Source organism: Rhodotorula paludigena, assembly GCF_050403205.1.
Source record: "Rhodotorula paludigena JCM10292 DNA, Rt_paludigena_JCM10292v1_ctg14, whole genome shotgun sequence".
Classification (NCBI taxonomy): domain Eukaryota; kingdom Fungi; phylum Basidiomycota; class Microbotryomycetes; order Sporidiobolales; family Sporidiobolaceae; genus Rhodotorula; species Rhodotorula paludigena.
The window spans coordinates 35,056-47,874 of record NW_027481444.1 but is presented as its reverse complement, the minus strand read 5'-3'; the positions used below and the strand labels follow the sequence as shown (position 1 = coordinate 47,874).

The 12,819-nt window shown below is 66.2% G+C and overlaps 5 protein-coding genes across 5 annotated transcripts; 3 read left to right on the top strand and 2 right to left on the bottom strand.

Moving 5' to 3' along the window:
• Nucleotides 1-8: 8 nt before the first annotated feature.
• On the top strand, nt 9-965 carry JCM10292_007122 (uncharacterized protein; the record flags this gene model as incomplete). The annotated part of the gene is made up of 2 exons (XM_076648198.1): nt 9-564; nt 652-965. 2 exons carry the CDS (start codon nt 9-11, stop codon nt 963-965), a joined length of 870 nt encoding a protein of 289 aa, XP_076506145.1.
• Nucleotides 966-1,285: 320 nt separating this feature from the next.
• On the bottom strand, nt 1,286-3,766 carry CCT5 (chaperonin-containing T-complex subunit CCT5; the record flags this gene model as incomplete). Its single annotated transcript, XM_076648197.1, has 9 exons — nt 1,286-1,416; nt 1,510-1,828; nt 1,950-2,135; nt 2,229-2,691; nt 2,768-2,966; nt 3,113-3,197; nt 3,327-3,406; nt 3,474-3,606; nt 3,725-3,766. 9 exons carry the CDS (start codon nt 3,764-3,766, stop codon nt 1,286-1,288), a joined length of 1,638 nt encoding a protein of 545 aa, XP_076506144.1.
• A 471-nt stretch (nt 3,767-4,237) lies between these two features.
• FAD1 (FMN adenylyltransferase) lies at nt 4,238-5,887 on the top strand (the record flags this gene model as incomplete). The annotated part of the gene is made up of 5 exons (XM_076648196.1): nt 4,238-4,398; nt 4,470-4,510; nt 4,629-5,175; nt 5,256-5,450; nt 5,671-5,887. The coding sequence occupies 5 exons, from the start codon at nt 4,238-4,240 to the stop codon at nt 5,885-5,887; spliced, it is 1,161 nt and encodes a 386-aa protein (XP_076506143.1).
• Nucleotides 5,888-7,019: 1,132 nt separating this feature from the next.
• On the top strand, nt 7,020-9,291 carry JCM10292_007119 (uncharacterized protein; the record flags this gene model as incomplete). Its single annotated transcript, XM_076648195.1, has 12 exons — nt 7,020-7,321; nt 7,403-7,488; nt 7,547-7,558; nt 7,617-7,646; nt 7,713-7,787; nt 7,851-7,879; nt 7,966-8,496; nt 8,553-8,576; nt 8,634-8,802; nt 8,863-8,900; nt 9,012-9,154; nt 9,216-9,291. The coding sequence occupies 12 exons, from the start codon at nt 7,020-7,022 to the stop codon at nt 9,289-9,291; spliced, it is 1,515 nt and encodes a 504-aa protein (XP_076506142.1).
• Nucleotides 9,292-9,557: 266 nt separating this feature from the next.
• On the bottom strand, nt 9,558-12,729 carry JCM10292_007118 (uncharacterized protein; the record flags this gene model as incomplete). Its single annotated transcript, XM_076648194.1, has 4 exons — nt 9,558-11,432; nt 11,490-11,610; nt 11,676-12,577; nt 12,673-12,729. 4 exons carry the CDS (start codon nt 12,727-12,729, stop codon nt 9,558-9,560), a joined length of 2,955 nt encoding a protein of 984 aa, XP_076506141.1.
• Nucleotides 12,730-12,819: the final 90 nt, after the last annotated feature.

Sequence of the window (12,819 nt, the reverse complement as noted above, 5' to 3'; positions counted from 1 at the left end):
GCCCCGCTATGCCACCCCTCGCAGCGTCTGCCATCCCGGCATTCCTGCGACACACCGTCTCCCCGCTCCTCCCCTCGTCCTGTCCTCCCCTCGCAAGCTCGCTCATCCCGCTCCTAACCGCGACAACGCTCGGCCACGGCCCGACGTGGCTCGCGCCGTGTCTCGCACATGCACTCGAGCCGCGCCCGCCGCTGCCAAAGAGGCAGGACCCGCCGCCGGACATTGCTGAGCCCCACCTTGCGTCCTCTTCCTCGCCCTCCGCACCTGACGCCCAGCAGCACCCTCGCCGACTGATCGTCGCTCAGCTCAAAGAGGCTCTCGTCAAGAGCGCGATTTTGGTTGGCGTTCCCAGAGCGATCGAAACGCTCCTCCACCTCGACGACGCCGTGCTCGACAAGCGCGACCTGAGCCGAACGTTCGTCCGTCGAGCGCTCGAGGAGAGCGAGGAGAAGGGCAGTGGGGTGACGAGAGCGACAAGGGGCCGAGAAGGGCTGCGGACGGTGTACAAGGGGGATTTGGACGCCATCTTCTCGCGGATGCGCAACGACGGACTCGAAGACCTGCGTGCGTGCGGTTTCTTCCATTCTTCATTCGCGCGTTGGTGCTTCCAGGGTATCTCTGACCCTACCGGACGATTGCACACGCGCACAGGCTTCATCTCCGAGCGCCTGACCTACGGCACCTTCCTCACGCCCTTCTCCTCCTCCTCGCACTCGCCCGACCCGCTCTCCTCCGACCCGCGCCTCCTCTCCCTCGTGACCCTCCCCTGCCTCCTCTCGCAGCGCACCTCGCGCGAGATCCACTGGCACCTCCGCGGCGCGCTGCGGCGCGGCTGGACGAGGGCGGACGTCGAGCGCGTGCAGCGTGCGACAGAGGTGTGCGCCGAGGCGTGCGGCGTTGACGGGGTCGGGGAGGGGATGCCGAGGGTGGACGAGGTCGAGAGGCAGGAGGAGGAGGGGCCTTAGTGTGGGCGATAGACGCGAGCGAGGCGGTAGATGCAGGGACTGATGGACAGGGGACGTGAGCTCGCAGGACAAGAGCAGTCCCGTGGATAGAGTGTGCGCATTAGGTCCTCTGACCGCAATCAGATAGATGAAGAAACGCCTAGCGCATCGCCGAATCTGCAGCGTTTCGTCTCCCTACAAACGCCTCGCAGCTGAAGGCAACGCATCTGGCGTGCAGCGCATGAATTGCATATGGTACATCGTGCGTGTACAAAAAGTCGTTCCTCACCCACGTCCCCTTTCTACGGTACCCGGTCGCGAGCTGGCCGGACCGGACGGCCTCAGTACTCGTCCGACCCGTTTTGGCGCAGGACGTCGTCGACCTTGAGGATCTGCCGCACGAGCTGGCACGCGAGGAGGAGCTGCTGCTTCTTGCTGATGAGCGGGTCGATCACGAACTGCTCCTTCATGTCTGCGCACGGCCACGGAGGACCCGGTCAGTGCCACTTCGCCCGGACCTCGGACTGCGAGACCCCCGAGATAAAGAGGCGCTCCGCAGACGCACCGTACTGCCCGTTGCCCGTGCAGTCGATGCCCAACCGCGAGTTGCCCTCGACGGCCTGCCTGCTCTTGACCTCTGCGAGCGTCTCGATCGGCGCGAGGCCCGAGTTCTCGGCGAGCGCGAGCGGGATCGCGTCGAGCGCGCCCGCGAACGCGCGCATCGCGTACTGCTCGATCGTCGCGACCTCGTCGGCCGCGCGCGCGACGGCGAGCGAGCACGCGATCTCGGCCGCGCCGCCGCCGTACACGACGCGGTTGTCGCGCACGAGGTTGCGCACGACGCACAGCGCGTCGTGCAGCGCGCGCTTGGCCTCGTCGATGATCTGTTGCAGAGCGCAGAGAAGGGGAGAGAGGGTGCAGCAGGCGTCAGTTCGCGTCAAGCCCGTCGTTGCCACTTCAGGCCGCAGACACGAGAGATGCCGAGGGAAGAGAGAACGGACGCACCATCTTGTTGCTCCCGCGGACAAAGACGGTGACGGCCTTGGAGTTTGCGCAGTCCTCGATGACGAGCATCTTGTCGCGCGTCGTGCCAAACGACACCTCGCGCACCGTGCCCGCCGTCCCGAGCTTGGCCGCCGACAGGTCCTCGAACCGCGGGACGATGCGCCCGGCGGTCGCGATCGCGATCAGCTGCGCGCGGGCGGAGCGAGAGCGGGGGCCAAGGGAGGTCAGTTCGGAAGCCGGGGCGATGGTAGAGAGAGGGGGCTGGACGCCGCGACGCACCTCGATCTCGGGCCCGCCGACCCAGCGCACGGCCGGGAGGTCGTTCTGCATCAAGAGGTGGTTCGCCTCGTCGTCAAAGCCCCACTGGCAGATGACGAGGTTGGCGCCCGTGTCTTTGACCTGGCGGATCATGTTCTGGAACGTGTCCATCTCGTACTGCTGCAGCTTTTTAAACTCGTCAACCGAGGTAATGTCGAGCTTGTGCTTGGTCTTGGGCCGCGGCGGCTCGAACGGGCACGTGAGGATCGCGAGCTTTGCGTCCGTGACGGTGCGCGGCATCTGCGGGTGCGACATGTCCTTGTCGAGGAGGACGCCGCGGATCAGCGCCGTGTCGTCGAGCGACCCGCCGACCTTGCCCGTCACCTTGATCAGGTCGAACGGGACGTCCTTGCGCTCGAGGTCGGCGACCGACAGGACGGCGTCGACCGCGATCTGCGCAAACAGGCTGTGCGCCTTGGACACGCTGCTCGTTCGCGTGCGCGCAGTCAGTCTCCGTCCTCAATCAAGAGCATTCAAGCGCGCGCGCGACGCCGACGCACATCTTGCTCCCCATGCTCGTCTGCGCAACCTTGAGGAGCTCGTCCGTCTGCCCCGGCGCGTACTCGACGACGTCGCCGATGCGGTCGAGCTCGGCGACGGCGACGGCGCACGCGCGGTCGAACCCGTCGGCAATCTTGATCGGGTGGATGCCGCGGTCGAGGAGCGACGAGGCCGACTCGAGGAGCGCGCCGGCGAGGACTGCGTGCGGCAGCGGACCGGCGTAGGGCGAGAGGTGGCGATGGGGAGGATGCGGGAGAGTAGGTATACGGTCGAGCAGGGGTGGTGAAATGTGTCAGTCACGACGCATTCGAGAAAGGTGAGAGTAACAAGGAGGAGAGACGCACCGACGACACCGGTCGTGCCGTCGCCAATCTCGTCATCCTGCGACTTGGACAGCTCGACGAGAAGCTTGGCAATCTCGTGCTCGACCTGCGCGCGGCGTGGGCGAGGCTGCGTCAGTTCCGGTCGAGCCGTGTGCAGCGTGCGCCCGGCGGCCAGTAGCATCGCGTCGCGGCGGATAGAGCCGAGGCACGATCGAGGTATGGAAGGATTGCGCACCTGCATCTGGCTCATGATGGTTGCGCCGTCGTTGGTGACGGTGATGTCGCCGTCCGGCGAGATCATGATCTTGTCGAGGCCTGCGTGCACGTGCGTCAGCGTTCGCGCGCTCGTGAGGTCAGGGGAGCGAGAGCGAGAGAGACGGACCGCGCGGGCCGAGGGACGTCTTGACAATGTTGGAGACGGTGCGGGCGGCGAGGATGTGCGACTTGAGGGCCTCGATGCCGTGGAGGCGGGTGCGCTTCGACTGCTCTCGCAGGACGATAAAGGGGCGGCCATACTGCATGCACGTCGGGCAAGGCAGGGTGTCAGTGGCTCGTCGACGCGCGGAGAGGCGGTGTCGAGGTGCAGAGGGAGCGGGGCAAGCGAGAGACGGGGGGAAGCAGTGGTGAGCGCACCTCGTCTACGGCATACTGTGCGTTTTGCGGGAGCCCCTGCATGGCGGGCTGGAGGGAGGCGGGACGGGAGAGGTGCGCGACGAGATGAGGGAGAGGGGGGGAGGGTTCGGCGGTTGCGAGACTGGAGGGACGCGTGCGAGTCAGCGCGGGTGGTCTCGAGCGGGACAGTGCACGGTGCACGCGTCGGCGTGCGAGCTGGGCGGGGCGTTGGTGCTGCGGTGCGGATGGGCGGGCAAAGGGGAGAGCGAGCGAGGGACGGTCGACGCGAGCTGCGAGGGGGCGAGCAGGGTGCGAGTGCTGGTGGAAAGTGCGCACCTTGCAAGTTCTCGGCTGCTCGCTCGCTCGGTCGCAGCAGACTCGCGGGAGAGGGAGCGATCCGCACCGACTCTCGTCCTCCGCCAAGTCGCGTCGGCTGCGTCTCTCTCTCGCTCTCCACGCGTGTTTCCGAGACTAGAGCAGCGCAGCAGTGCCCCTTAGAAGCGACCCCTCACAGCACCCGACCATCCACCCGGCATGCTCCAGCACCAGCCCCCGCCGCCGTGCTCGCCCCACCGCCGCCCCTTCTCGCTCCCCGACGCACAGCGCGTCTACCAGCTCGCACAGCGCTCCACCCGCCTTGGCACTCAGACCCGCGCCGCCCTCGCCATCATCGACCAAGCCCTCGACGACTACCGGCACGTCTCCGTCTCCCCCCCACTCGGCCTCTCTCCGCCCCGCTCACTCGCGCTCCCCTTTGCGTACACAGCCTCGACCAGGTCGCGCTCAGCTTCAACGGCGGCAAGGACTGTGCGTCGCGCCCCGTGATCCCCTGTTGCCGCGAACCAACTCCGCTGACTCCCTCGGCTTACACCGTCCGATCGCTCGTCAATGCACCTGTCCCCGCCCTCGATCTGTGCGCACACAGGCACCGTCCTCGTGCACCTCCTCGCCGCCGCCATCCTGCGGCACCTCCACCCGGCACATTTCCCCACCTCCTCTTCCGCACCACCACCACCCGCATCCTCCTCCTCTTCTTCGTCCCCCGCCTCAATCACGCTCCCGCCGATCCCGACCGTCTATGTTCGCTGCCCCTCGCCCTTCCCCCAAGTCGAAGCCTTCGTCACCCTCTGCGCGACCTGGTACCACCTCTCGCTCTCGGCCGTCGAGGGCGGCATGAAACTCGCCCTCCAGTCCTACCTCGACGCGCACGCCCGCTCGCACCCCGCCAAGCCCATCAAGGCCATCCTCGTCGGCGTCCGCCGCAACGACCCGCACGGCGCGCAGCTCACCCCGTTCGCGCCGACCGACGCCGGGTGGCCCGACTTTGTCCGCGTGCACCCCGTCCTCGATTGGAGCTACGGCGACGTGTGGGACTTTTTGCGCTCAGAGGAACTGAGCCTGGGTGCGGGCGCAGGGGGGGCGGACGGGGACGACCAGCGCGGGTTGGAGTGGTGCGAGTTGTACGACTATGGGTGCGTCCCCCCTCTCTCTCTCCCTCCCTTTCTCCCCTCTGCGACCACGTACCTGATCACCCAACGAGTCGCGCACGCAGCTACACCTCGCTCGGCTCGACGCACAACACGTTCCCCAACCCGCTCCTGCGCGCGACCACGAGCCGACTCGTGCCCGACGACGACGCCGCCGCCGCCGCGTCGGGTGCGGACGAGGCACATGGACAGGGGAAGCCGCTCGGGGGGTGGAGGCCTGCGTGGGAACTGGAGGACGAGAGCGCCGAGCGCGCAGGTCGGTGCGTCCCTCCTTGCTCCTTCTTCCTTGCTCTCTCTCTCTCTCTCTCTCTCTCTCTCTCTCTCTCTCTCTTTCTCAGCCTTCGCCACTGCTCGCCGCCTGCTGCGTGTACTCTGGACGAGTGCCCCGCTTCCCAGCTCGGGCGACAAAGGAACGAGTTTTTGGTGCGAGACGGAGTCGGTCTGACGCGCGCGCCTCTTTTCTCGTCCACCCACCCGCAGCGAAACGGACCTCTCGGCCATCCTCGCGCGCCAGCCGCAGCACAACTCCTCGTCTCCCACCGCTCCCCACACGGCGGGGGCGAGCGGGTCTGCAGCAAAGAACGGTGCGGCGGCGAACGGCGCTCGCGCGGCGGCGGACGTGGCTGATGGGGAGACGCCGCTGGGGAGCAACCCGCCGAGTCGGGCGGGGTCGCCTCGCCCGAGTCGGGGCGCATAGAAAGAACGAACGAATGAACGAAGAAAAGAAAGGGCGGGCGGAGGAGGAGGTGTGTATTGCGCTGCTGTCGAGCGCGAGTGAAAGACCGGGCCAGGCGCGGGGTTTAGCCGGGGGCTCACTCGTGGTGCACTCGCATTTCATCGCGACTTGCGACTTTACGTTGCGAGAGAGAGAAGGCGGGCTCTGTACATTGCGAGACAAAGGGAAGAGGGATCGGGAGAGGAGATTGTCTGGAGAGCGAGGCCCTACTCGCCACGGTGGCGGTCTAGCGGCCCGGGCCGCGGGCTGATCGACACTCTGAGCGCACTGGCAGCTCGAAGAAGCCTTCGACTGCAGTCGAGGCGAACGCACGAGGGAGAGCTGCTCCTCTCGCTTCAACCACGACGACATCGACGCCGCTCTCACCCTGCCGGGTCCGGTTGCGCGCCCTTGCGGACCAGAGCACGCCACTCTGTCTTGCTGCTGCGCCGCGCCGCCTCTCGGGGCTGACGACCGGCCTCGCCGCCTCGTCATGCCGCCTTATCAGCACCTACTCACTGCAACGCGGCCACACGCTCCGGCGGGCTCTGCGATGGCTCGGCGTGAATCCAGCATTCGCTGGGACTGGCGGACAACGACCGATACCCTCTGCACTGCGAGGCGCCGCATCGAGCTGCTTCATCGCTCTTCGCTGATCGACCTTGCCGTCACGACTTTGACATCGCCTACTGTTACGCCGACACCAGCCTGAGACTCGGCATACGGCGCTGTCAACGCGCCGCTCGCCTTGACTCCCAGAAAAGGGCGCCCTCACCCTCCGCTCTCCGCTCCCCGCTTCTTCTCCGCTTTGCCAACCCCGCCTTTCAGAAAAGTTGGCCCGCGCTCGCTTTGGCGCGTGCGGCGCGCTCGCTGCGCGGCGCGCGCGCGCGCTGCCTCGGACACAGTCGAGGCCTCGGCCGCCAAGTCAAGGCCCCCTGCTCTCGCCTTCGTCTGAGCGCAGCTGCACCTGCTCGAAGCGCCTCTCGACTCGCTCGCGCTGCTTCTCCAGCCCACGCTCTCGCTCCGTCTGCTCTCCAGGCGCGCACGCACGTCTCCTGCGCCTCGCCCGAGCGCCCTTCGCCAACCTTCGGCTCCGTCCTCCGCCTTCATCAGTATGGGTGTCCTCCCTCCCGCCTCTTCCGCCTCGGCGTCGACAACGACGCTCGACACGGCCGCAGCACCGTCCGTCGCCAAGCGCGACTCGCGGCCCGATGGCAGCAGCAGCAGCAGCGCGGCGAGCGTCGCGGGCAAGGACGACAAGGAGGTCGTGCAGGGCGGGCTCGACGCGATCGCAGAGGGGCCCGAGGTCGACGATGTCTTTGGCGCCCAGGGAGAGGGCACGGTCAACTACCGCAGTGTCGGCTGGGTGTGGACGACCATCATCTTGATGAAGACGCAGATCGGGTTGGGCGTCCTGTGCGTTCTCCCCCTCCCTCCTTTGCTCGGGCTTGTTGCGGTGCGCGTGCGCTGATCGGGACATGTCTGTCGCTCCGCCAGCACCATTCCGAGCGCATTCCACACGCTGGGCTTGGTGCCGGGCTTGATCGTGCTGTGCGTGATGGCGATCATGACGGGCTGGACAGGTGCGCTGCGATTTGCCTTCTCACGCGGCATGGCTGCTGCTGACAGCTGGCTTCACAGATTACGAAATTGGTTTGTCTCATGCGTGAGGTATGGTCGTGTTCGCGAGAGCTGACGGGAGCGTTCACAGGTATCTTCAAGATCAACCACCCGCAAGTCTGTGAGTTGGGCTCCCTGGACTTGCGTGTGCCTTCAAAAATCCGAACTTACGCTCATCTCGCTACAGACTCGCTGTCCGACTGCGGCAAGCTCATGTTCGGCCGGCCAGGCAGCTTCATCTTTGCCTTTGCGACCTGGATGTGTGCGTGCACCCTTCGCTTCTGCTGCTCGATGTACTGCGTTTCTGACGCCTCTCCTTCAACAGACATGGCCATGACGACTGGCAGCGCCTTCGTACGTCTCGCGTCTCTCGCTGTTCGAGCCCAGTCCCGACCGCCCAGCGTAAAATCCGCCTTGACGTCCACACCCTCGCATGACAGATCTCCATTAGTACCGCCTTCAACGCCATGTCGCTGCACGGCGCCTGCACTGCCGTCTTTGTCGTCGTCGCCGCGCTCATGACCTTCCCGCTCGCCGCCCTTCCCAAGCTTGAGCAGCTCAAGTTCCTTTCCTGGATCGCGCTCGTCGCGGTCATCTCGTCCGTCCTCCTCGTCACGATCGCCATCCCCGTCGGCGGCCGGCCTGCGCTCGCGCCCCAGGAGGGCCCGTGGGACGCCGACTTCAAGGTCGTCGGCAACCCGACCTTTGCGCAGGCAATGAACGCCATCTCGAACATCCTGTTTGCGTACTCGGGCACGCCCCTGTACCTCCCGATTGCGTCTGAGATGCGCAACCCGCGCGACTTCCGCAAGGCCGTCGTCTGCTCGCAGACCATCATGACCTGCTTTTACATCGTCGTCGGCTGCGTCGTCTACCGCTACGCCGGTCAGTACGTCGCGAACCCGGCGTTGGGCACGGCCGGTGTGCTCATCAAGCGCATTGCATACGGCATCGGCTTGCCTGGCCTCCTCGTGCGTGCTGTTTCGTTGGAATCTGGGTCGACCATTTGCTCACACTCTTGTCGCAGTTCACCTCGGTCATCTACAACCACGTGCGTCTGGACTTTGCCCTTTGCTCGGAGCCGCGCTCACAGATGCCACCGCCACAGCTTGCCGGCAAGTACATCTTTGTGCGCGTCCTCCGCGGCTCGAAGCACCTCAACCACTCTACGCCGACGCACTGGCTCGTCTGGTTCGCGTGCATCTTCGGCTGCCTCATGTTCTCGTACATCGTCGCGTCCGCCATCCCCGTCTTTGGTGGTCTCGTCGGTCTCGTTGGTGCGCCAGGTCCCACAGCGTATGAACCTGCTACACGTGTCTAAGCATCCTCTTGCACAGCTTCCTGCTTCGGCACGGCGATGGCTCTCCACGCTGAGGTGCGTTTCGCTTTCATCATCTTGTCCTCCCACCTCCCGTTCCGAGCCTGTCTCGCGTGCGATACCGCTCTACGTGTACGCTGGAGGCTGACCCCGGCGCTCCCGCTGCAGGCCTTCATGTGGCTGTACGACATCCGCGACGCCTTCAAGGTCAAGGAGAAGCGCACCCTCCTCTTGTGGTGCGGCGTCATCGGCAACGTCATCATCCTCGGCATTGCTTCCTTCTTGCTTGTCGGCGGCACTTACGGCTCTGTGTGCGTCGCTTTCCGTCTCCTACTGTCCGAACGGAACGCGTCTTACCTTCGGGCTTTGCAGTCTCTCGATCCGCGACGAATACGCCGCGTCGGGTGGCCGACCGTGGTCGTGCGCCGACAACTCGGGCTCAGTCTGAGCGAGAAAACAATGTGTCGAAGATATGCCCGAGAGGGAGAAGGGAGGTGGTCAGGAGTTAGACGGGAAGGGGCATAGAGCGCATACTCGCATCACTTTCGCAATTCCTACAGTCTGTAATCCTTACGCAGCTCGTACACATCCGGCTCGCTTGCGCTGGCGCTAGGGGGAAGCAAATCGATGCGATGATGCGAGGATGATTCGATAGGGACAAGGAACAACCCGGCTAAGGACAGGTGAGGGGGAGGAGCTCGAGGACGCTACGCTCTACATCGCCAGCTCGTCCTCGCTGCTCTCTGCCTCGCGCTCCATTTCGCAACTGCGCGGCTTTACGAGTGCACGCTTCTTGCGCTCCGGTCCTTGGCGCTGCGAGCTCGACGAGAAGGTGGGCGGCTCGACGCTGCTCGACTCGCTGCGGCTGAGGCTGCGGGAACGCGAGTGTGCGCGATCGTTCCCACTCGCGCTGACACTGGCGGCTTTGAGGCGCCTCTTCTGCCGTCGACGCGCGAGGAGGTCGAGGTCGTCTGCGTCCGACGAGATGGGGAGCTGCAGCGCCGGCTGCGAGCGCGAGGGCGCCAGAGTTGTCCGCTTATATGCTGCGGAGGGTAGCGGAGCAGAAGCGGACGGGAGAGGAGGAGGCGATGCCGGAACTGGCGATGCGGAGGGCGAGAGGACGAGCACTTCAATCGATGGCGAACGCGAAGCTGTCTGCGAGCGAATGGTGCGCGAGCGCTTTTCTGCGTGCGCATCGCCTGAGTGGGAAGATGAGGCGGTAATCGAGCGTGACGGGGCCGATATCGAGCGGTGTCGCCGCTGTGTGCGGCCGTGCAGGTCAAAGACGAGGGCGAGCTTGTCCTCAGCATCTGATACCTCGTCCAGGACAACGGCGGGGGCGGCGTCGTCCTCGTCATCTGTTTCGGCGGATGGGTCCGACGCAGATTCGACGACTGGCGAGCGTTCCAAAGCCACCCGGCGGCGCTTCGTCGACCTTCGGCCAGACGCCGGTTCGACTGGCTCGTCGTAGTCCGTCTCAATGTCTTCTTCGACATCCGCTTCCTCGCTCTGCTCCCGGCCCGCCTCCTCCACCCGCCCCGGGCGTCTCTGCCTCGCTCGACCGCTCATACGCCTCGTCCGCTCGAGCGACTCGAGCCTCGCGCGCGCCTCCTCCCGCGCTTGCACGTTAGCCGCGCTCGTCGGCACGTCGAGATAGGCGGCCAGAAGCGCGCGCGCAAGGGATTCGAGCTCGTTGGAGGTGGAAGGGGTGGGGGAGGACAGGAGCGCGTCGCAGAGCGGGAGAAGGGATGAAGGCTGCGCGAGCGAGGGGAGGAGGAAGCGCGTGAGGGCAGCATGGAGCGCCGAGGCGGAGGCCGAGTCGCTCTCGGACGAGGACGAGGCGGCCTCGCGGTTGAGGCAGAAAGAAGACCTCCGCGGCGGCACTGGCAGGAGCGAGGCCAGCGCGACGAGCCGCCCGTGCTTCGGCTCGCTGAGGACCGCGGAGTCCTTCGCAATGAGCGAAAGCTCGACGACGAGCGCCACAGCGCGCAGCTCGTCGAGCGCTTCGTCGTCCTCTGCGCCTTCGCAGCCGTACAGGCCCGTCCGTCCCGCCTCGCGCCAGACGAGCTCGAGTGCTTCACTAAGCTCGTCCAGGAGCTTTAAATCGCATGTATCTGGCCGCAGGAGCAGCGGTAGGGCAGCACGCGTCTGCGTCGAGATGCGCGCGAGGACTTCGTCGATGAGGCGCTGCGCAGACGAAGGGTCGACCGTCTCCTCATCGTCGTCGCTCATCGCGTCGTGTATGCGGGAAGGCGCGACAGACGCGGCGATGGCGCGGATCATGCGCGACGCGACATCGCTCAGGACCTGAATGAGCCCAACGGCGAGGGGCGGGTCCTGTGCGGGCCTGAGCGCGGTGCCGCGCGGGAGGGCGGCGAGCGAGAGGGACGAGTGGAAGAAGAGGCGGTCGGAGAAAGAAGAGGCGAGGAGCGCGGGGAGGAGCGAGGTCGTGAGAAGCGAGGAGGGCAAGGGGGTGTGCCGCAGGAGGGGAAGGAGGTGAGGCGCTGAAGCTGTGCTACGTGCACTGCTCCGGGCTGAGGAAGGCGTGCTGAGGGCGCCGAAGACGAGGAGGTCGTGGAAGCGGGCGCCCTGCAGAACGAGCGTCAGCAACGCTCGCCTACGAGGGTTCAGGCTGCTTCGACGCACTTCTGACTCCGCTCTGTTGACCCGACACAGGTCAAAGCAGCACTCGATCAGGCCGAAGGGTGCGTCGGAAGCACCGAGCGCAGTCGTGACAACCGAGGTTGCGTGTTCCGCGAGGATCCAGCTGCATCAGCGGTGCCAAGGCGAGTCAGTATCTCGCGGTGACGTTGAGACGTCGGCGAGACATACCGTGAAGCGTAGGCCGGGCACGACTCGTACCACTCGTCCTGGAGCTTTGCGCCCTCGAGGTCTAGTTCCTGCGCGGAAGCCGAGCGCTCCATCTCGACCGAGTTGAGAAAGCTCGTTTCGCTCTCCGCTTCGACCGAGTCGTCACCCAGACCCTCCTCGCCACAGTTCGCCTCGTCGTCCGAAAGCGAGTAGCCCTCGGCGAGGCAGGCGCGAACGTTGTCCTCGATCGCGCGCCCGACCTCCCTCGCCGCGCACTCTGCCAAGCTCGGGACACGCCTCTGCTCCCCGTGCGCAGCATTCATCGCCGAGTACACAGCTTCGAGAACATTGCCGTACGCACGGAGGACGTGCAGAGCGCGCTGCATCGCCTCGGGCGAAAGACTCGCGGATTCGAGGCGGCGCAGAAGGTCGGCGGTGGACCAGCGTGGCGCAGCAGCCGGCGAGGAAGGTGCAGCGGCACTCTCTCGTAGGCGACTTGGTCCTGCTGCGGCTTCTCCCTCTGGACCCGCCACCCAACCGGACCCGCCGCCGCGCCGCGAGCCATAGGTGGTGCCCGCCCGCCCTGGCCTCCTGCGCCAAGCCTGCTTGAACGGGCTCGAGTCAGGTGCACTTCCGCCGGCGAGACGCTTCGAGGCGGGCTGCGCGCCGCCGGCGAGCGTGGTCGACGAGCGGCGGCGCTTGTTGTGGGTCGTCGAGGACGATGCGGACCACTCGCGGTCGTCGTCTGCGGTGCGGGAGGTGCGGCGCGCGTTCGAAGGCTTGTGCGATGGCGGTGCGGTGCTCGTGCGGGTGCGCTCTGCGTCGAGATGGGCGGTAAAGTGTGCGAGAGAAGCGCGAAGCGGGCGGAGGAGGCGGTGCACGCGCGAGAGCGGGAGGGGCGGAGGGTGCGCCAGGGTGGATCTCTGCGTCGCCGTAGTGTGGGCGGTATAAGCTGCGCAAGGCCTAGGCCGGCAATGGATGTGGAACGAGAGGAGAGCGCAGTTCCAAGTTGAGCGACGAAGCGGCTCTCGTCGCGGCGACCCTGCGCGAGTCTCCTGTCGACCGAGCGAGCCATGCAGAGCTACGCGCGCAGCTAGCCGGCCCTCCCTTTGCTCTAGCGCTGCGAGTCTCGCGACTGCCGCACCTCGTCCTCATCAGCTGCACC